Below are 23,455 nucleotides of genomic sequence, written 5' to 3'. Positions count from 1 at the left end.
AAACACACACACACACACTCTTTCTCCGAAACCGCTTAGCCTATAAACACTTTACAGTGATCAATATTTTTAAACCTATATTTCAAAACATTGAATAAAATACATATTTTTTATTGCCATTGAAGGAATGTTTACAAGACATACAGCATATTTAAAAGTATTCATGGCCTCTGATAACAATTCACTATAATGCCCTTTGAACTTTATGGGACACCTGAAATTTCAGAGCATAATGAACGATATGGAGGTGCAAAACTCTACTCTAGGGTCAGGGTAAAATCTGCAGACACAATCACCCTAAGACCAATAAAAGCTTTTATACCAATGTTCAGAGTAAGCTACTGAATGTACTGTAAAGTTTGTATTCTAGTAGTGACTGTTTGCAATAATTCAGAAAATGCGTAGATGCAGACATCGAAGAGAAAAACAAAATCAGCATTTTGTCACTTATGCAAAGATTGATTCTGCTATATCTAGAAAATACTGTATACCAAAACCATGAAATAGAAAAAGTCTTATTAAAATGATAAAACTTTCATTATGTCTTCAAATATTTAGCTTTATCTTTTATTAACTTAGGCATCTATCAAGTTAGTTCATTTATGATAATTTTTTTTTAATAATAAGACTGATTTATGAAATATAAAACCTTATGTGACAGTCATAGGCTAGTGTAAGTTTTGTTTTATAGGAAGAGTAAATCCATTCTTTTTAAAAGTGTCAGCTGGTACTGTAGTGGTTGGAGCTGCTGCCTTTGGACTCAAAGGTCACAGGTTTAATTCTCACGCTTGGCCGTAGTGCCCTTGAGCAAGGTACTTAAACCGAATTGCTATAGTACAATTGGCCATCTGTATACGGTAAATGGGTAAATCATTGTAAGTTGCCTTGGAGAAAAGTGTCAGCTAAATGAATAAGTGTAATGTCAACATATACGAGCTGAGTTTGATTGGGAATCTGGCTGTTATTATTGCTTCTTAAAGCATCTCGATGTTTGCTTGTCATTCTGCTCCCTTCATAAATGAATGTATTAACCTTTAAGCCTCTTTTATTGATGTATTTTTTTGTTTCACCTACTGGCAGGTCGAGATATATTTAAACAACGATTTGTGCAAAAGATTAAATGCCATGTATTACTGCATATGTTGCACTTGCTGCAGAAGGTACTCAGAAATAAATGTGATGCTCTTAAATAAATCATTTAAAAAGGGAATTAAGAATTGCTATGTCACATCACGTAAGTTTTCATTCCCTTGTTATGTGAGCTGCAGCTAAACCATCTGGTACGTCACATGTCACTTACCAGATGGTTTAGCTGCAGCTCACATTACAAGTTGTATTTCCTTAATATAAAGATGAGCTTATATAGGCAGTAGTGGATGTACAGTAGATCTTAAACTGCAAATACTGAAGGGATCAAAATTAGCAGCAGACAATGAATGCGCTCTTAGCCTCTTAACCTTATCTATAGCAATTTGTCAGGGATGATGATATTAAGGCTTGACGATAAGAGGGAGATTCCCCGATTAAATATTCACTTTGTTCCCATCAGAACAGATTAAATTAATGAGTACATTTTAAACTCTGCTTGGGAGTTCGCTTGCTCCTAAAAGCTTTTTGGTGCTATGAAAATGGTCTCCTACATGGCTGGGATATTAACAGAAGGTAAAGCTAGTCTTCCACTGATTTATTTCTGGTGCGAAAACAATCCTTAAGCAGGAAACAAAACCAGTATCTAGGTCTCCATATGCATGCCTTTTCTATTATCTCATTCTATTTGCTATCAATCAAGTCATGAATTAAAAGTCATTTAATGTATAAATACCTTTAATTCTTGCTAGTGAATTGCATACTATTACATTTGGGTAATAAGTATATGTAGTTTTGTGAAAAATAGTGCAATACACTTGAAACAAATTGATCAATAAAGGCTCAAACAGACGGACAAAACTATAAATAGAAAGTATGTCAAATCCCAAATGTCTCATATTTGCACCCACATCCTTGTTTCATAAAAATCATACATTAATTTATAGGGCAGCAGGTGGTGCAGTGGTTAGAGCTGCCAACTTGCACTCAAAGGACCCAGGCTTGAATCCCATCTCTTGCTATAATACCTTTAAGGAAGGTGCTCACCTGAACTGAGTCAAAGTTAGGCAGCTGTATAAATGGGTAATAGTTTGGTGTAATTAGCTTAACGTTTTAAATCACTTTGGAAAGTGATTCAGCTAAGTGAATGAATGTTATTTTCTCTTCTTCAGAATTGATGCATATCAGAAAACTACCTAAGGATCAGCGTGTTCAAAAATAAGAAAACTCTATAGGTGTATAAACCCAGTCAAAGGCACAATTAATAATATAATTAATTCAATATCCCGTTACAGCCAGTTTAAAGATTGGAGCGGACAGACATCTAGAGCGTAAGAGTATGAAATGTGGCCAGTTTAACATTTTCTGTTAGTATAACACACCATGCCAGGATCCAGCAGGCACCTCAGAAGTTACTTTGGTGATTATTAGAAAACCATAGTAAAGCACAACTGAACCGGCATCCTGTCCAAGAGAACCCTGCCTCACACCCTATGGTTCAAGGATAGGTTCCAGACCACCTCGGTCCTGTGCTACACAAGCAGATATTGACAATGGATAGAGAACACAAGGGAAATGTCGAGTGGAAAGCAAACAATATCTTGCCACTCTTGCCGCATGTCCATTTCCTATAACATAATCTGCATCAACAAACAAAGGCTCCGTTTGCCAGCGAGAAGTACCTACCTTTCGATATACAATACTGTTGTATAGTTGCGGAAATAATCAGCTATAAATGTTTGCATAGCTTTTCTTGATAAGGGAGGCCTCCAGAAGGCTAAAATTGCAGGTGAGGAGAGTTGTGTTACAGAATATTACATCAAGCCGTTCTGGTTTTTTTTTTTCGGGCTTGCGGTGTGTTTTATGTGTAAATTTGCAGGGCGTAGAATGTGATGACATCGGGGTCCTTCCCGCTGAGGGGTCCGATGAAGCAACAGTTGCGCTCTCGCTCAGTCATAATGTCTGTCCTAGTCGTGGAGATCCAGAGCCGGTCCCAGAATCACAGGGCACAAGTCTGGGGGAGGGGGGTGTTCTCTGGACAGGGTAGCTGCAGAATTCACATTTTCTCTGATTAACTCAGATTCCGTTGTACAAATGTGTACATTTACAGAACTACATTACAAAAGACTGTTTCCAGATGCACAGCAGTACAGAATCCTAACTGGCATAATAGATGTCTGCTTAGTTTGTGTATCGGGGCATATAGTACAGGGCATGGCACCAAATTATAATCTGGAGTTCTCAAGTGGTCCAAGTGTGGGGTGAAGAGTCACCTAGCCACCTTGGCGAATAAGGTGTGTGGGCTGATAACCCTACATAGAGTTCATTGGAAGTCGCTTTGGAGAAAAGCGTCTGCTAAATAATTAATCAATTAATTAAGAGTGTGAAAGTTACATTTACAAGGAATGCGTTAGAGATGCACTGCTAAAGATGGTGACGTAGACCCATTAAAGGAATTATACCTCAGGCTTCGAGGTAATGCCGCTTTTCAAATTCAGCCCGAACTCCGGCTTCATCGGATCTTCTGTTGGACGAAACAGTTTCAAATCGGGAAGGTGTCAATTCCACTGAATGAGGGGATCGATCCGACCTTTTCTTTTACAGTCCGCTACCTTACCACCTCTCTGGCCTGAAATCAGATGCCGCGCTCCAGAGCGATGTGAGGAGCATCACTGCTCATGGGTGTGTACCCAGGGAGGCTCAAAGCTTCCCGAAGGAACCAGTTCCCTATGTCGCTGCATCACACCGAATCAAAGCGTGAACTGTGCTTAAAAATAAGCATGCAATTCAGTAATGCGGGCACAATTACAACATAGCACCTCAACATGGCATTATACGGTACGTATACACATTTCATCACAAATGGAGTGTTGGACAATAAGCCACGCGTATGTCATTCATGACTGACGGGGCATTTTCTTTCCTCTAGCATTCAGAAACGGGACGAATCTTATTATGCGTCGCTTGCTGGAATATAGGCATGTCAAGAAATGTAATCTGTCATTCTTTCTGAAGTGGAACCCTGCACGAGGAAAAAAACATTTTGCCAAATATAATATTTCGTATCGGTTTCTGAAAATAAATGAGAAATTGTATTGCTACTTGTGAGTGACTACGCACTGTATCGTCAGTGACGCTGGCACATGACCGGAGTTATCATTAAGTATGCAAATATAATCGGTTTCTCTTACCCCCGAACACGGATGGAGGGACTTTCAATTCTTCATTACTGATATAAATGCGGGGAAAACATTTATAAAACGACTGTCTGTAAAATAAACATAACCTCAGTCATGTGTTTGATGTAATAATAAATCAATTACTCAGTTACGTATAAAACCCAACTTTGTTACATTAGTTACATTAGGGCCAAAAATATCAATATTTCTGCAGCTGTAATTTGCAAAAACGGGAATATCTCTGCAGAATCTGATAGTCTGACCATCCTGTTCATACATGCCACACATGGAAGTGTACATAACGTAGTTTGTCTGAAACGATCTTTCCATTGCTGTCTGCTCCACCTTCTGTATAAGGAACATTTTTATCAAATATATGAAGCGACAGCTCTGCTGCGGTGCATGTCTGGACTTGTTGACCGTAATATTTCACTTATCACCTCTGCGATAAAAATGTCATGTTTATGGCCTTCGGGACATGCTTCTTGGCCATTGTTGGGTATGGGGAAGGCCGGAGCACCGGCGCCATCGCATCTCACGGGGGACGTGACTTCCAGATTTTGACTTCTGCGTCCTGCGGAAGGTGCGGCTCCGTGGGAAGGTTTCATGAAGCGGTGGGCCAAAGAAATGACATCCCAGAAAGCAAATAGATTGTGGAAGATAGTTTTGCTTGTATGAAGCAGGAGAAGCTAGGCAGGCAGATGATTACTCCCATAAATCATACTGTCGGATGTAGCGCCGGAGCCGATCACTGTCATGAGCGAAACGTCGCCCGCGTTAACCATTCGATGCCAACAAGCACGCTCCATGACTTACAGGTTCACGTGAAGGTCAGCCGCTTTGCAGCTCGATAGCGTTCATGTGGATGCGGCCATGCGTAATTTCATCGAGCTTTCCAGATGGTTCTCTCTTTGCAGCGGGTCATCTGACCGACAAAGCATAAGAGCACAATATGTAGCTTGTGTGCGCGAAAAGCCTACATCTGTTATTGTTTCATAAATCCCGCACTTCTTACATAAACGTGAAATCCGCGATTCGTCGCTGACTCTGCTGCGTTTCGAGATGTTGTTTTGGCCATTGCTGACGTACGATCGGTGAGGTCTTGCATATTCACTTCTGACAATTAGCATTAGCTGGTCGGTTTTGTTATTGATGTTTCAATGTCTCTGTTAATCATTGTTCCTCCATGATTTGGATACATCGTGCTGTGAACAGCAGGCATTGCAAAACCGAACCAAAGTAGTCAGAAAAAAATGGAAATTAGCTTACATTCACAGATTTTTGGACAAAAAAGTGACCAAAGGATTGAAAGAATCCTACAATTTCTGTAGTACAGGCAAACATTTTGCCCTGAAGATGATTTTAAACAGCTACAATCTGCCGACTGTTACATTTATTCATTTAGCTGGCGCTTTTCTCCGAAGCGACTTACAACATCAAGGTTACAATTGTGACAAGTTCGACATTATTTACGGAGCTGGGTAATTTTTTTGTTTTACTGAAGCAATTTAAAGCAAGTACCTTGCTCAAGAATATGAGAGGCAGAAGTGGGAATTGAACCTGCAACCTTCAGATTCAAAAGCAGTACCTCTAAACCACTACACTCCTAGCACTTCCCTCTTTCTGTTGATTCATATCAAAGTATGTTAGATGCTACTCGGTTCCTTTCAAGCTGATAATCTTGAAGTATGACATTTTCACCTTTCTGGACAGAAGAGCAGATATTCATTAGGTGAAGTCAAGAAATGGTATTTTTATATGCTTAATTTATGAATTACCTTCATTCCATCACTTTTAATGTTGTTAAACCCGACTAGGAAAAAGCTCCCGTTTAAAGCATTGTTTATATTCCTTCTCTTAAAATACATCTAATGGCAGACTCTGTTTTCCTGACATATAATTACTGCGATATGTGATATATTTTGTGCTCTGAAAATACTGGCCTGCCAGTTCTTTTGTAGTAGAACCAATGTCATACATCAATTGATTTTTTTTGTCTTTTTGCCATTAAGCATTGTGTCCAGCTGATTTTAACTAAATATTTTTACTTTCGACTCCATTTTGGTATGAGCTTTTTATCTCGGTCGATAACTTCTCAGTCTACTGGGATGAAATCACCATACCCAGTACAACATTGCTATTGCTCTCTGATCCTATTAAATGTGGAAAAAAGAACTTACAGGCTTCCTTTGCCTAACAAGCATAATTTATTTCTGCTCATAAGGCAAATTCACATAAAATGAGATCTTAATTATCTTTAATGTAAATGGGGAAAAATTAATGTGTTCCAGAGTCACAAAAGCTTCATCCATATTTCTTTACATCCAGATTCCTGCCTGTTTAAAAGAGGAATCTAATGCAAATCCAAGCCCAGAGAATCACAGTTACTGTGGACAGCTTTAAACCAATGTGTTCTAAATGTCTGAATTCACTACATAATACATTAGGGTTCCTTTTTTCCTATCAATTTCCCACTCATCTTTCACAGCTACTAGTTGCTTTTTATGTTCGTGGCATGGTGCTGCCATAGAAGCCTCATAGCTCTGGCACTGCAAGGGCAAACATAGGTTCAAATCTGGGTCATTCTGCATGGAGTTCTTCTTCATATTAGATGAATTCATTTGGCTGATGCTTTTCTCCAAAGCAATTTACAATGTCAATCTAGTTACCCATTTATACAGTAGAGTAATTTTACTGGAGCAGTTTAAGGTAAGTACCTTGCTCAAGGGTACTACAGGTGGAAGTGTGATTCAAACCTGCAGCCTTCGGGTCCAAACGCAGCAACTGCAACCACTACACCACCAGCTCCTCGTGTTCCCATGGGTTCTTTCTGGGCTCTTCTGATATCCTGTCACAGACAAATTTCAGGAGAATTGTTGGCTATCAATTGCCCTTGGTGTCCTTAGGTGTGAGAAAACTAGTGTGTCATTGTGTGATTGCTCTGTGATGGACTGGTGTCCTGTCCAGTGTCTTTTGCTTTAGAGCTCTAACATTCCCTGAATTGTTTACAGTCCCATAGATGTTGTAATTCAGGTCAGTTTAACTTTTAAAAACATCCTTTTGTATTGTATTTCTCACTTTTGCAGGTGAAAATACCCTCCCAGCAGCCATGATGGGATGGCTATACAAGAAGGTGTCAGATAGTGTAATGGACTTGTGGGCTAATGGTTGTTGGGTCAAACCCCACTCCACACTGCTGCTGTAGCATTCTTACACAAGGTATTTAACCTGAATTATTGCAAGAAAAGGTGGGGAGTGCGGTGGCGCAGTGGGTTGGACCGCAGTCCTGCTCTCTGGTGGGTCTGGGGTTCAAGTCCCGCTTGGGGTGCCTTGCGGCGGACTGGCGTCCCGTCCTGGGTGTGTCCCCTTCCCTCTCCGGCCTTACGCCCTGTGTTGCCGGGTAGGCTCCGGTTCCCCGTGACCCCGTAAGGGACAAGTGGTTCTGAAAATGTGTGTGTGTGTGTGTGTGTGTGTGTATTGCAAGAAAAACCCAGGTGTACAAATGGGTAACACTGTCAGTTGCAAAACAGGATCTCAGGACACTTTACTGTCTCCTGTTCCATCTTCTCTAGCTTTATGATTATGCCTTCAGAGTTCAGAAGAGTTCAGAACTACCAGCAACACCCACAAAAAATGTTAAAAACAAAGAGATTCCAGATGTCTGGGATGACCCCTATGGAGCGTTTAGAGAAAATCTCAGAATAGTCCGACTATTTCGGTAGAGTAAAAAGCATCACCATCTCTTTGCTAAGTTGCATTAGCAAATTTCAACATGCTGCCAAGAACTGCATTCTCTTTGACTATTAATCACCACTCATAGAGTGCTAACATTCAAATCCCAAATTGAATTTCAGCCAGTTGATTTGTTCATGTGCTACAGTGAGTTCCAAGCAGCAGAAGCTTCACTCTGCCTGCAGTGAGTTTGCTACCACCTGGAAGGCAGCACGAAACTCGGTGTGAATGGGTGCAATTAATATAACTTCAAGGATACATGCAATGCTAAAAAGACCTCTTCAGTATTAACTATTGTGTCATTTTTGCACAGGATGTTCTTACATCATTAATCTACATATTTTATATACTCAGCATTAAACAATACCGTTATACATTTTCTTCATATTATACACAGGGTGGAACACACCTTTAAAACACTTAATACAAAGGAGATACACTGTAAAAAGCTGGAACCAATGATCAGCTATGGAGTTTCATTAACGTGAGCCCTGCGGTAGTTATGATTCTGGCATATTTGAGACAGCCCATTTGAAAAAGAGTTCCAATTGTCACGAGGCTAAAACGCTTTTAACTGTACGGCAACATCAATTGTTTAGTGTAATAAGCTATTCAGGGAGGCATATAATGTACTTGTTCCAACGAAGTGTTTACAATACAAGTCAGTAATTTGATCTAACTGGTTATAAGCAATGCTATCCAAGGATTTTTAAAAAATTTACTTTGATCTTTGAATACAAAACACAAAAACGAATACAATAATCAATTTTATTTCTCCCATTACATTAAAACAAATATAGAAAATTCTAGAAAAAAATATTAATGAATCACAATATGTATAAAGAGATATACACACAAATGACCCAAACTCTCCATATTTGCAAAGGCAATATAATGGGCACAGAATTCTTTGCAGTTATTGTTTTGATATACATTCATCATGAAAGAGCTTCTTTGTGTGACTGAAAGAAACCAATCATCACAGTATTAACAAGAGGGTGACAGTATTGCTAACATGGTAGCTTTGATACTTCAAACTGCTTCTCCGCTATCCTGCGGCACGAGACACTTCCTGCACAACTTCACACAAACGCAAGGAAAAGCACACCAGCCATGTCCCTCGAATTCTTATTCTACAATAGACAGTGGAAATAGAGAATATACGTCACAGCTTGTTATGTAAGATGGGCAACATCAGGAAAACTGGAAAGATTATATGAGGGGAAAAAAAATTAAAATGAATGTACACAATCTTGAATATTTAATGATGGAAAAAACTGGTTAACTCCCATATGTAGTAGTATGGAAAGATGGCAATAATGCTTTAAATTGCATCACTTTCTGAAAGTACATTTATAGGCATTGTATTCAGCAGTGATTCTTTTCACTACACAAGATGCTGCGTAATGCTTTGCCGACAATGTATCTAATAACATCGATGTTTAACAGTCGAGATAGATATCCTCACATTCATCAGTGCAGTGAGAAATCACAGCTCCTGTGTTGCTAGAATACATCAGTTAGATCAGAAATCATTTGCTTAGTCTGAACTGGTCACACACCACTGTGAATCATATTTAAAAGTAACCTGTGACTTAAAATGCAACTTCCGTCGAAATTAATCAACAAAGTGACAATACACAAAGAAAAGACTGCCTTATAACATAAAACCCCAAAATAAATTAAAAAAGAACTCACCAGCATTACTCTAGAGTCTGCATAATGTCCAAATAAGAAGTGGGATATTACACTATACTTTGCGCTCTGGTTTGCGAGCAAAACAATCCAGAAGTGAGGCAGTCGGACTGAATTTGGTTATGACAGAAAAGAAAACTTTGTAATAATCATGTGTCAAATTTACAAAAAAGAAAAAAAAAAGGTTATGGAAACTTGGCAAATGTGCAGGAAAAAAAAAAAATCAAAATTAAACCTTGAAATGCTGAACAAAAAGGTTCAGTATTGATTCTAAGATTGAAGTGCAAGGCATTGCACCTGCTCCGCTGCCTTAGTGGATTTCACTGCATGGGTGAAACAAAGAGATGGGGGGAAAAAAAAGAAATTGATAGGCTGGGGAACTTTGGCATCTATTATATCACATACAGTAATCTAAATATTCACAATCTCTGCAAGCTCAAATGCATGGCTACCCAGTAGACTTTTACTTCCGCTGATGAGTAACAATCCACATGATGAAAATGGCATCAAGTTATGACAGTTGTACTCTCAACACAGTAAAATGCAAATTACAAGCGACAGGACTGATGCCTACAATGCAGCTGTTACAGGTAAGGCAGAACACAATGGCATAGTTAGTTTCAGTGCAGTTTTTTGGTCTTCTCAAGTTCCTCACTCTGACATTTGTCTTGCACTGCATTTAGGACATCCTTAAACATACTGATCAACAGAAATTAGTTTATGGTACAATCATTAACATGAGAAACTTAAGTCAGAGAAGATATCTTAGGATGATAATGTCTGATATTTTACTATTCCCCAAACACCAACCCATAATTTAACTGAATCCTGCAATTAGCAGTAAGGCTATTAATAATAGACTATTACCAATTTGTGAACATTAGTTTGTGAATATCTTGTTCCCACCTGGTTGATAAATAGAATTTTTGGGTTAGGTTTTAGATTTTCTGTTTAGTTTGGCTCAAATCACATGAACGTCTAGACATCGGCAATGGATTTTTTTGTTTACAGTTCCTAATAGATTATCACATTATTCTATAATTGCTATGATTTAGCATGATTGTTTTCATTGATTCAAGCAGTCAATAACTAAAAAGGAGGGCAGTAAAGGTACACTGATTTTGTGTGCCAAACTTCCAGAAATGCCAGTTACCATACTGCCCATAGCTGTTCTCAATCAGCAACTTGAAAATACTGACCTGCTGTTCATTTTTCTTGGGGAGGATACAAAATATCAATGTTAATTTCGTATTTTGAATATATATTTTGCTATCTATTACATCCTGTACAAAAAACACATTTTACAGGCTTTCCCAAACCACACTGACAGCCCTTTTCATGTAGAAGAAATACTTTTCTATTACGGGACAGATGTTTTACAATTGCTACCATTTAGCATATTTGCTTTCTGACCATCACATGTACCTGATTTCAAAAGCTGTAAAGCAACAATAGAATTGTGGTCATATATCAGGAGGTCAAAAAATAGACCAATAACAATTAATGTGATCCCACATTAACAGCTGCATTCAGTTTCAATGACAATATACTGTATTTGGGAGATTAAACGCAACCAAAGAACAAAAGACCAAATACAAAGACTATTACATTAGAGATTTAGGAAATTGAAAAATAAGGCACATTTGAACATCTCACATAGTGACTTTGGAACTTTTTTAAACATCCAGCTTGTTTCACACTGTTTCCTTACAATTTATTGTGACAAACTGCCAGCCCACAGGTTTCAAACTGATCTATGGAAGGGACCAACTTCATAAGCTTGATAACCAATAATTGCACTGTTTTTACCATTCTGCAAAACAAGAAGACTCACAAAAAGTTATTCTCCAGCACAGTGAAGTTCCTGTCAAGTGAAATGTCTAAATATTTGCAAAAGGATGAAACCTGAGAACGTGTCTGAAAAGGGGAGTTTATACAAATTTCTATTGCACTTGATTTTAAACTTCAGGGGAACTCCTCTGCTTCAATGGAAAAGTGCCATGTGGATATCTTCAATGTATCCAAAGGTACAGCCTTGTGGCTGCAGAAACCTTTTGATCACTAGAGTGAAGACAAGAATGCAGAGATGCTCCTGGGATGTGACACACTTGGATTTTGTAGTTGGGCTTATCTCAGCTGCACGCGGTAGGTTCTGATCTCCATGGGCTTCAGCTGGATTTCCTCCTGACTGCGGCCACCGTCTAACGTGTGCATCAGGGACAGCGATGCTGGTGTGACACTCTGGACGCTCAGCTCACTAAATAGCTTTCCCATGGGAAGCTTCCAGAACACAAAACAGACACATTTACATGTTGTAAAAAAGTTCTACAGCAAAAATATCAGATATACAATATTGCTGCCCTTTATGATTTGCCAGTACATTTGTTTGAAAGCTGATGTGGGCATTTTTCTCATTCAAGAGAAAGATGACGACACATTTGCTGCCATTTCTAAATTCCAATGCTTAATGAATTTTTGTGGCACAAAGATTATGAAAACACACATGCATACGGAAAAAACAATTTTAAATCTATGACACATTTTAGTCAAGCTAAAGGCAAAAACACTTGGGAGGCAGTTATGATAAAATTCTTTCACCATCTGATAAACCTTATCATTCTGAACACATATTGCAGACCAAAGCCTTCTTTCAAGGCTTTAAATGTGACAGCTCAGAGTTCTTAATTTGTAAAAATCCCACAACTGTGTCACTACCAAAGAGCTGGCAGACTTCTGCTTCCGATGACACTTCATAGGAAGCACGAAGTAAACAGTTATTTCCTTTGGTTCAAAGTGGCGGGCACGTGCTGGCTCACCTTGCCCTGTGTGGTGCTGCACAGAAGCCCCATGTTCCTGTTGGAGAACTCGCAGTCAAACCCTCTTCTGTGTAGAATCAATGCCACCTCATGTGATGGTCCGGCCCCCTCCTTTGAGCAAAGGAATGATGAGAAACTGCCTTAGAAAACACAGACGTGCCTCTGTTTCAAGGCCTGCTGTTGACAGTGGTGTACTTGTGAGACCTGCTCTTTCAGAGCTCAGCTGCAGCCTTGGCCACTTTCACTGAGAGCCAAGAATCATAGGAATAGGTTTACTGAGGTTCAGTGATCTGATCAACATCCCTTCTGGAGTTCTGCTTCTTAACCATTCAGCATTTCAAATACTGTTTATTCATGCTCCTGTTTTAAAATGCTCAAAAGATTTTAATCTGGATCTCATTGCAAGGGTCCAAAGAATGGAAACTACTGTGAATTTTTCATTGCAATTTTTTCATACTGTTTATTTCACAAGTGGAACTAAGCAAATCACCATGCAGCTGAAACATAATTTGTCAAATAAATTATATTTCTCTTTATAAAGTAAACAGTAGAAAAAATCCTTAAGTGTCCAACTAAAATCCTTTTAGATGGGTCATTAGCATGGCTCTTGAATTTCATTGCGTGGCAATGCTTTTCTTCCTCAAAGAGGTTTTATTGGAAAACTTTTGACATCTTTCTGTTGTTTTAAAGGCTATAAAGTAAAGCCTCAAACCTACTGGAGCACATACTGCACACAGCACAACTTTCCACTGGATGAAATGTTGAGCCCCACCTTGGCCTGGATGGTACGCAAGTTCACCAGGTGAACATCGCAGGGCAGGGCTGCCCTCAGAGGGCTGAGAGGTGCAAAAGTAAGAGAGTCATAATTCGGGCTGACCACCATGGGAATGACTGGGTGATTCAGGTACATCGAGGTGATGTGGCTCAGCAGAGAGGGGTAGCTCCACTCGGGCTGGGATTCTTCAGCCTGGCACACAAAGCAGAAAATTAAGATTAAGAATAGCAGCTTCTCCTCATAAATCCTTAGAGGCAATAAAGTTGTAGCCCCCGTCATGTTTTAATATTATATAAGAAAGTATAATAAAAACACCACAAATGCCCTTTTAAAATGGATGTACAGCTCTGAATTACAAAACATTTTACAAGAACTGCAGCTATTAAGTTTCCTAAGATACCTGAGAACACAGAGAAAGAAATTCATGTTTTTGTAGCTTTGGGTTTTACACTGTTCCAAATGATTGAATGTAATATTCGTGCATTGGTGGATATCAAAATTAAAATGTTTAATTGCACTAACCGGCATGACAGTTCATGTCAATAAACTTTAAAATGGCAAGCTGAAATAACATGGGTAACACTGCATTATGGATACGCTATTTTTCAGCGTCAGACCCACACCAACTTGCAGGTAACATGTAGTTTGCATAATTACTTACAGCAACAGCGTGAACAACTCAGAAAAGTATCCAAATTCTTCAATTTATGAAGCAGAATTTGACATTTACGACATTACATCCAATCTATTATTACATATCAAACAAAAGGTTATTCAAATGATTACATATTTGTCGTACAATTTGACAAAGCAACAAAAGCTTTTTTAATTAGATGCCAAAGAAATCATGAGATTACATAAGATAATTAAAATGTAATTTGTCTCTATCAATATTTCATTTGGCACATTTGCGTGTATATCACCTGAAACATTTTTTATTGCAGTTTGAGAATCTCTTATACTGATTCCTAATAGACTGATCAGCAGAAAAATTCCAAAGCAATTTATTCATGTTATGGATATAGTTTGTTTGACTTTACAGAATTTGCTTAGTGGAGGAATAAGGTTGATTGTTGCTGATTACTTTGAATGTTTCACTCCTCTTTTCCAGTAGGAGACGGAATAAGTTTGCCGTGATCTTGTTGTCTTGGACGCCTTGTCCCAGTCCACGATTATCATCCTGCATGAGCCGGCGGTCCATGATGACCTCCAACTGACCTGTGGGGAAGAAGTATAGAGGATGTTGACCCATGCTGCAGTCTTCTCAGATAATCTTACATCCCAGAGGTGCAGTCACACAGTGTACACTTCTGTTAGACCACCATTCATCTTGGATTAAAGCTCTAATCAATGGTCAATTCGACATGTTGAAGTGTTGTTTTGTTTCCTTTACTTAAAAGTCATTTCACAAATCCAGTGTTATTAAAAAATAATTCCAATCAACAAAAGCTGAAATAGGTGTCCTTAACTAAACCCATGAGTACATCCCAGTATTCGGCCTGAACATTTGTGATTGTAAAAATGGCACATGGGAAGCATTTGCTATTGATTTTTTGAGCACAGTATTCAATCAGTGAAGAAAACTACGGCCCTCGAAGCACAAAGGTAGTTCCCGTTCCGCATTCTAATAGGACAAAGGAATTTAAATAAATGACCTGTTTGTCAGATCTCAAAATAAGTTTGACTTATACTTAATAAATTTAAAAAAAAAAAAAAAAAGCTTTCACTCTGAAGCTCCAAGTCAAACAAAGGGTTCATACTAACCAGATTTTAAGCTTGACACACCAAGAGACTGAGCAGTGAGTAAGGTCAGCCGAACACCAGATTCCTGGATGTAAGCCATGGTGGTCATTGGGTAGAAGTTTGCCTGAAGGGGCAGTTTTGCCATGGTTCTTCTAGGCTGGATCTGTAATCAGGAATTAAACACCAGAAGGCGTTTGTTAAAAACAGCGCAAATGAAAGACATGAAATGTGCCTTTAAATGGTATCACTGAACATGCTTTTAATAATGATGGTTAAAAAGTGCTAATCCTCCTAACCTAGCACAGCAGTGGTTAAAGGGAAAAGTGACAAAGTTTAGATCAGAAGTTCTTAAAATCTGCTTGCCTGACGCAATGTACTATTTCCTAAGAGAAACTAATTACCATTGATTACAGTAGATCTTTTCTAATCCTTCAAAGCAAGTCCAGAAATCCAACTTGCAAATGAAGAGTTGTTTTGAGGGAAGGCGGGTGCAGGACTCTTTCCAGCAGCAATGTGCAGTGAATTATACTGGCACTGAAACTTGCCTCAAGGCATATCTTCCTGTAGACTCAAACTAATCTTGTTATTCAATTTTTCCCTTTTCTCCCATGTTTATAAATGTAACAATCTCATCTTCATGGCTCTTCAAAACAATTCACTCTTAGTTTCCAATTAATTTTAAAATTATGAAGAAAAAGAAACACAGTCTCAAAAACATTTCAGAAAGCAAAAAAATGGTAATGTTGAACAACTAGTTTAGTACTTAATATGGAAAAGAGTGCTCGGATGTATTTTGTGAATAAAATTTACTTTACTGGAAATGGTAAAAATAGCTTCACTGTATCTCCTAAGGAAGCAACTTATAATAATGTAAAAAATGTCAGATTAATGCATCCACACTTTTCTAATGCAGTACATTTTTTCTGTCTGTATTGTATGTCCTGATTTCTCCTGGATACTAAACAAGCAACATATTTCATTAAGCACAAACAAATTTAACTCTACGGCACAGCCAAGCATTACATGGAAACTAAGGTAGAAAAAAATTTTTAAATATCTGCAATTCTGCAGTTTACTCAGTGAGCTGTGGGAGACAAAGAACTCATCCATTAAATGACTTGGGTGTAATTCAAGTAGTTCATCTGGAGTCAGTTATTCCAAATGAAATTCAATATTTTACTTTTCCTATTAAAACACAGGTTTAAGTCTGGACAAAAAATTGGTGTTAAAATATAAGTTGACTTACTACCTGATGCTTCTATCTAAAGGGACTTTTTAAAAAAATTATTTTATGGCATATTTTACTACAGCAATTCAGTCAATGTCCTCAAGGGTACAACAGCAGGCCTGCAATTTGAACAGAACACTTACAGGCTACAATGCCATGCCATTATCCACCATGAGAGTAGCTGCTAAATAACCCCAGAGATTCTTATCAGTCTCTTCATTACATCAACAGAAACCATTAAATTCATCACAAGTTAATGTTTTTCTATATTTCTGTGTGGTGGTAAATTCTTACATTTCCTACCATGATTGCAAAAAGTCAACACACACACACAAAAAAAAAAAAAAAAAACATGCCAAGGTATAAATGTTTGTAGAGTCTATATTCAAATAAAAAGATCAAGTTGGAGTTCAATTTTATCTATTCAAATGCACCTAAATATCCTTAAATGCATCTGGGGGAATAATCAATATTATAAAGTGCATCTAGGTAGAAAATTATAAATATTTTTGTACTAAATTATGGTACCTGTGAAATTTAGCAGAGGAAATAAATCGTGACTGCAAGTTAGAACTAATTAGTTATACCAAATCAAGTCTGAATGCAAACCCAACACCAGAGCATAACTTTGGCTGAATTCTCACATTCAGAAAATAACTTTTGTCAGAATAATACAGATAAATATGGGCTTAGAAACCATATTTCACTAGAATTGGCCACAATTAACAAGAATTCAGAAAACAAATTATGTCCTGGCTGCTTTTTACATCACTACGTGCTGACAAAACAAACCATTCATGTAAAAACAACAACTGATTAGAAATCAATAAAACAGCAGGTCTTTTTACTACTCATTTAAGAGTCAAGAGCTTCCTCTCCATGATCTCCTGCTGCCTCACCCTCACTGTCTGCAAGATTAATCTTTCCACTGCAGTTGAGCTACATTGTGATTATTCTGTAACTCTGCCAAATACAGATTTGTCTTTTTTTTTTTTTCCACCCCTCTTGTGAAGTCCAGCCACTGCACCACAGGCTTGGAGGATTATAGGTTTAATTCCAAATTCCCAGCATTACATTCACACATGGGGAAGGGGGGGGGGGGGGGGGGGGGGGGGGGTGTGAGATGGAAGGAAAGGAAGAGTGAGAAGTTCATGTAAACAGTCAATGACAAAAAGGCCATTCAGAATCATATCCTTCCCCTGCAGTGCAATGTTGCTTAAACATCCAAAACTTTTATGCTCTTCAGATACTGCCACTACAGGCGGGCAACACCTGTATACATTTAACAGGACAGGACAGTGAAAGCAAAGCAACCTACAAGTGTTCTACACCTCTGGGAATTGCTCCGAAGACATGTTGGCTGACTTTACTGCTAGAACTTGACACCAAATACTTCATAAAAAGAACATCAGCCTCCAGCAAGTATACTCGTACTTTTCACTGGTACTGTAAATGAGACATATGGCATGTCTGCGGTAATCAATGGTCTTGTTCTGTTGCTATTTACTCCAGCAGTATAACTGTCGTGCTGCATTGTTAGGGTGAGCACCTCAAATTCCGAAAACTTAAATTTGTTAATAGCTAACCACCTGCAGTTGGTGAAGGTGCTGCAGGGTACATGAAATTAGTTTTCACATTTTTGATCCCATATGACCCAGAGGACATGCTTAAAGAATAAATATACAGCGATCCTTTTGATACAACATTTTGAATTTCTGTCTTGATATATATTCACACTTTCATTTTCACTCTGCTTGAGAACTGAGGTTTGGATCCAATTTTCGGCATTTGAAATGTTTGGAGCTGTGGGAAATCAAAAAAGGTAAAACTGGTATTGATTAAGAAGCAAGAATTTACAGCCCTGGAACAAAACTAATCTTCTTCAGACCAACAGACACACAGAGAAGGAAAACAATTCTGGGATCCCTATGCTATTAATGATTTTAATGGTTATGAATGCACAGATGTGCATATGATGCATTAATTTACAGCAATTAAAGTAAGCACATGATATAGCAGAAATTAGTTACTGTAACACTGCAACAAGTCAGCATGCTGACAAACTGATGAACATTCATCATCTGCAGTAATTTTAAGTTTAATTTGGCATGAGTGCTGAATGAGTTCTACCATTAAAAAAATAAGTAAAATTAAGAATGTGTGTGCATGATGGCCAGCTTGGTGGCCCAAGTTACATTTGCATTACTTCATTTAGCTGACCCTTTACTCCAAAACAACTTACACTGTTAAGCTAGTTACAATTATTTACCCATATATACAGCTGAGTCATTTTCACCAGAGCAATTCTTAGGGTAAGTACCTAGCTCAAGGGTATTACAGCTGGAGATGAGACTCAAACCTCCAACCTTTGGACGCAAAGGCAGCAGCTATAACCACTACACCACCAGTTGCCCTGCTGCTTAAATAGTGTTAAACAGAAATGATTTATTACACCAGAAATACTACAAATATAGTGATTAAAAAAAATACAGAATTGCCACAGTCTTAAAAGATAATTTGTTGTATAGGGATACAGAACACCTGTAAACATGTTTTGAGAAGACTTGTCCATGTAGTGCTTACAATAGAAAATCAACAGAAAAGAAAAAGGTACAATGTGAGGTCAAGAATTTTGGAGGACAATCAAATGCTGTATTATTGCTGAAACCAAAGCCCGGATGTCAATCCGTAACAACGCAATTTTCAAGGATTCACTTCAGGTGTCTTTCAAAAGAAATTAATACACTCAGTAAATCTTGGGAGTTCAAACTGAGAATACCTGGATGGAAGACTTAGAAAGCAAATATAAATGAGGATCCTTAATGTTTCTCAACCAAATCCAGACAGAGATGTGTGAAACAAACATTTTACCTCAGTAACCTAAAGGGATCTACTATAATCCAAGGGGATCTACTCAGGTAGCCTATAGTGGTTTATATTGAGGTATGTGACAAACTTGCTACTCAAGAATCACATATCCAAATATCTCCTCCTGTTGGTGTTATGCACTTTTATTTTGTTCTCAGAGATGTATATCGCTGTGGAGAAAAGTGTGGGCTAAATGAATAAATGAAAATGTAACACTTCTTGGGGGGGGGGGGGGGGGGGTGGCGGCGGTGGTGCAGTGGGTTTGGCCTGTGCCTGCTCTCGGGGAGGTTTTGGGATTCGAGCCTGCTTGGGGTGCCTTGCAACGGACTGGCGTCTCGTGTGTCCCCTCCCCCTCCAGCCCTGTGCCCTGTTGCTGGATTAGACCCTGGCTCGCTGCGACCCCGTTTGGGACAAGCGGTTTCAGTCGGTGTGTGTGTGTGTGTGTGTGTGTGTGTGTGTGTGTGTGTGTAGCACTTCTGCAACACTGTACAACACTTGGCACTTAAATCCACATAACTTACAGCTCTTCTGTTCGGATAAAATAGGACCTTTCCATCGTTTTCAGGGTGGTTGCATGGGGAAAAAATCTATTAGAAATAAAACAATAAAGGGATAGGTGCAGGATGGAGGTAACTGGGAAAGCAGTTTACCTGGAAACCATTGAGGTCTGTGAAGAATCGATCGCTGCTGTTCAGGTCTGATGTTATCCTCATTGCAATTTCACGGTTGAACTCCCCTCTTATATCCACCGTATTGGAGATCTCCACAGACTGGCCCTCTATGCCTAAAGCAGAGATGGAATAATAACTCAATTAGGGGAGCCACACAATTCTACTGGCTCCATTATTTTTTAAATTGCTTAAGGATCCCAATTAAACGCCCAAATTTCAAAAACATCAGTTATGCTGATACAGGATTGCAGTCACTTATTTTTGAGGAAAAAAAGTGCCATTTCTACAAAATTTGACCTCCAATTTATTACATGTAAGAAAAATCTTAACACAGAATCCTATAAAAATATTGTGTGTAGTTTATTGGAAAACTAAAAAATAAACGCTCTAAAATATTTTCATATTACTACTACAAAGAGAGGGACACACTGAAAACAGGGGCAAACTCTTACCAAGATACAAATTATTTCCAGAACTACAGAAAAAAATACTGGCTTCCAAAACTTTCTAGGTCAAATGATAAACATATTCAATATATCTTAACATACAAATCTTGCCTATTGGTAGGAGCACCACCAATGAGCACAAGATAAGCAATTGCTCTGCTGAAGGAGAGATAATCATCATCTTTCACATAGAAACGAGCACATACATTCCAGTTACATTAATGTAATAATATTTTCTGGATGCTCCATCACTTCAATGTTTTGTGTCAAGGGGAATGCTCTCTTGTATGCTAATGACTGGATATCTCATTACATGAAAGCCTTGGGGCTACTTAAGTTACTCATGGAAAGTCCCTTACAAAACAGGCATGATAATGAAGGCAAGACACTGGGCAACTTTTTACTCCTTACAATCGATGCCCCCCATAGACCATATTTTTCACTTCTTTCAATATTTCACATAATGAAGTAAACTGCTTCAGAGGAAGCCATGGCAAACATCAAATATTGTTTATGGCAGACACTGAATCATGATTGTTTTGTTTCTCCTCAGCATCTTCTCAAGAGATAAAAACTAATTTAAGCTTTATTCAGTTAACAACCCATAGATGCGTGCTCACTGCTTTTCAGAAGTTGCTACTTTACTTGCAATTCAGTTTCCTGTTTGCAAAATTATTGGACCACAGGAATTCTACTGAATAACTTTCTCTGCATGCTTAACAGTAGATTCACAAAAAAGCAAAGGTAAACTCTGGTCAACATTGACAAACTCAGCATGTAGACTGGAGACATTGGCCAACACAAAAAGGCATTCATGGAAAAGCAGAAAAAAAATTGTGTTCCAAGTTTTGAAGAATGACTTTAAACACAAGTGAAAGGTGTAAATTAACTATGATTGCAAACAAAGCTCAGATTTTACTAAGCTCCTTTATATGTAAAATAAGAGAGCTTAAACAGCCAAAGATACATCTTCTAAATCACCACATCTCAAAAAAAAAATTCATCTACACTTTTTTGTTGTTTTAGATTTATTTACGAAATACAGAAAAGTTAACAAAATAAAAATTTCTGTTCACACACATGTGAGTTCAGGTTTAACTGGATCACGGGCACACTTTTAGCGTGTGAAACAGTGCCACGTCGGATTTACCTCTTAGTTTTTCCAGTGAGGTTTCGATAATCCAAGGAGATGATTGCGCGGAACATACAAGAAAGATCCTTTTAACAGTGGATCAAGGAACAAGCTGAAAATGCATTTCCATTAAAATGTGGCTTAGGCAACTGATGCAGCCCATTCCATTCCATTCATACTACATTCTCTCACTAGAAGAAGCACTCAAGTGTACATCACACACCCTACTGCAAGAGTGCAGGGATGTGAATGCCTTTAGATGGAGTAAATGGGGCCATACATACTACAAAACCATTTAAAGCCAATGGTGATTTCTGCCCTCCTTTCAGGTTTGAAAATGAGTAGCTCTCTTCAATATTATCATTCTTCTGAGGAATAACAAACGATCATGTGTTCTGTTTTTAGGCACTGACAATACATTCTGGAACAATTCTACAGTTACCTTGCACATTGTAGAGGCGAAGTGTGTGAGTCACATGTTGATAGGTAGTTGTCACTTCAGAGAAAACCACGCCTTTGGTCACCCTTATTACTGGAGCGTGATTAGGAGTATACGCCTAGAGGGGAGATTTATTTATTTATTTTTTTTACTAGTAATAATAAAAAAAAAAAAAAAAAAAAAAAAAAAAAAACCATCACAGGAAACCAAGCACGCAGTTACATAAAAGATTTTGCTAACAACCTTTTATAATGGCTTACAGGAAGAAATCACACAAAAAGAACAGAGACAGCAAACATCTCTTTTGTGCATGGCACCGACTTGAATGCAGGTTACTGAGCTTTCTGGTACAACCAAGCTTATTGGAGAGAAGTATGGTTGTTTGATGACTGTTAAACGTTCGTTTATTACCTTAGCTTCTCCATCTGGTAGGAAGAGGTAGGCCCCACTCTTATCTCGATTGCTTGTGGTCCCATACCACACAAAGCCCACCTCCACTTTGTGCTCCACTCCACCCTCTTTGTATTTGACTCTCTGCAAGATAAACCGCTATAAGCAAATTTATTGCATTCACAAAAAGCTAGAAGACTACAAGGCCTTTTATCTAGTTACAGTATCTAAAATGATGAAAAATACTTGAGCACTTGCACCTGACAAAAGTGGAAAGAACATTAAATATTAAATGTTTGCACAAGTTAAATGCATTAAACGTTGGATATAACCATACTTTTAAACCATGCTAGTAGAAATGCAGCGAGTGACAGTCCTGCTAATAGAGTATAGCATGTTGGAACATTTTGTTCCTTCCTTTCTGTGATTAATCCAACAACAGATTGATCATGTAATTAACAGGAAAAAGGTTACTTTTCTCTGTTAATAGCACACTGAGATGAAGAAAACTTGATTTGTCATATTTCTACAGCAATATTAAAAAAAAAGTAGGTACATGTCTAGTTCTGCAAACAAAAACGCTAGTTTTTACATTTCTATCATTCATCAAAGCCATGCTGACCTCCATCAGACCCGTTGTGGCAGAGCACCAGATTTTGATCAGGGGATTTTCGATGCTAATGGGCAATGAGTCGTCCTGTGGTATATCCACCCTGAAAGGCTCCGCACTGTCAACCGACAGCTCTTCATGCTGCTTGAGGAAGGTGTAGTCAACTGGTACTGTCCGCAGCTCGACAGCCTCGGTCAGGCGATACACAGTGAGGCCCAGTGCAGGAACCTGGGCCACGAAGGATAACTGCCGAGGGCACGTGGGAAGATTTTGCAACAAAATCAAAAACTATTTTAATATCTGGTGCAATTAAAAAAAAAAAAAAAAAAAAAAACAACATGCAAGAAGGATAAAAAAACACTTCAAGTAAGTATAACACCCCCATGTGGCAAAAAGGAGCTCAGACCATGCACCCCACCTGTTGTTTCTGTCTAACATTTTTGTTTTGAAATAAAATTCCTTAAGTTCACTCACTGCTGTCTCATGCTTGGTCACCTGTTCATCCAGAGACTGCCAGTGTGTCACATCCCACTTTCAGAAAGATCTAGTATTTCTCAGCTTTAAAAACTGATCAGTGCTTTTGACACATATAAGCTCTTTGGCAGCACTTTCCATACTTAAACTGCCACAAATCAGCATTTCCTA

At 38.4% G+C, this 23,455-nt stretch overlaps 1 protein-coding gene across 1 annotated transcript in view; it reads right to left on the bottom strand.

The window, feature by feature from the left end:
- Positions 1 to 8,813: 8,813 nt before the first annotated feature.
- The window catches only part of man2a1 (mannosidase, alpha, class 2A, member 1), a 55,379-nt gene continuing 40,737 nt past the window's right edge, over positions 8,814 to 23,455 (bottom strand). Inside the window, exons 14-22 of the mRNA XM_018748155.2 lie at positions 22,823 to 23,056; positions 22,222 to 22,344; positions 21,814 to 21,928; positions 19,773 to 19,906; positions 15,048 to 15,189; positions 14,368 to 14,501; positions 13,281 to 13,475; positions 12,509 to 12,619; positions 8,814 to 11,972 (exon numbers count right to left, since the gene is read on the bottom strand). Of these exons, the coding sequence (XP_018603671.1) occupies positions 11,820 to 11,972; positions 12,509 to 12,619; positions 13,281 to 13,475; positions 14,368 to 14,501; positions 15,048 to 15,189; positions 19,773 to 19,906; positions 21,814 to 21,928; positions 22,222 to 22,344; positions 22,823 to 23,056 (1,341 nt within the window). The 3' untranslated portion in view covers positions 8,814 to 11,819. The remainder of the gene's footprint in view (positions 11,973 to 12,508; positions 12,620 to 13,280; positions 13,476 to 14,367; positions 14,502 to 15,047; positions 15,190 to 19,772; positions 19,907 to 21,813; positions 21,929 to 22,221; positions 22,345 to 22,822; positions 23,057 to 23,455) is intronic.

Source organism: Scleropages formosus, chromosome 6 (assembly GCF_900964775.1).
Source record: "Scleropages formosus chromosome 6, fSclFor1.1, whole genome shotgun sequence".
Taxonomy (NCBI): domain Eukaryota; kingdom Metazoa; phylum Chordata; class Actinopteri; order Osteoglossiformes; family Osteoglossidae; genus Scleropages; species Scleropages formosus.
The sequence above is the reverse complement of the archived record's forward strand: the minus strand, read 5'-3'. Positions and strand labels throughout refer to the sequence as shown.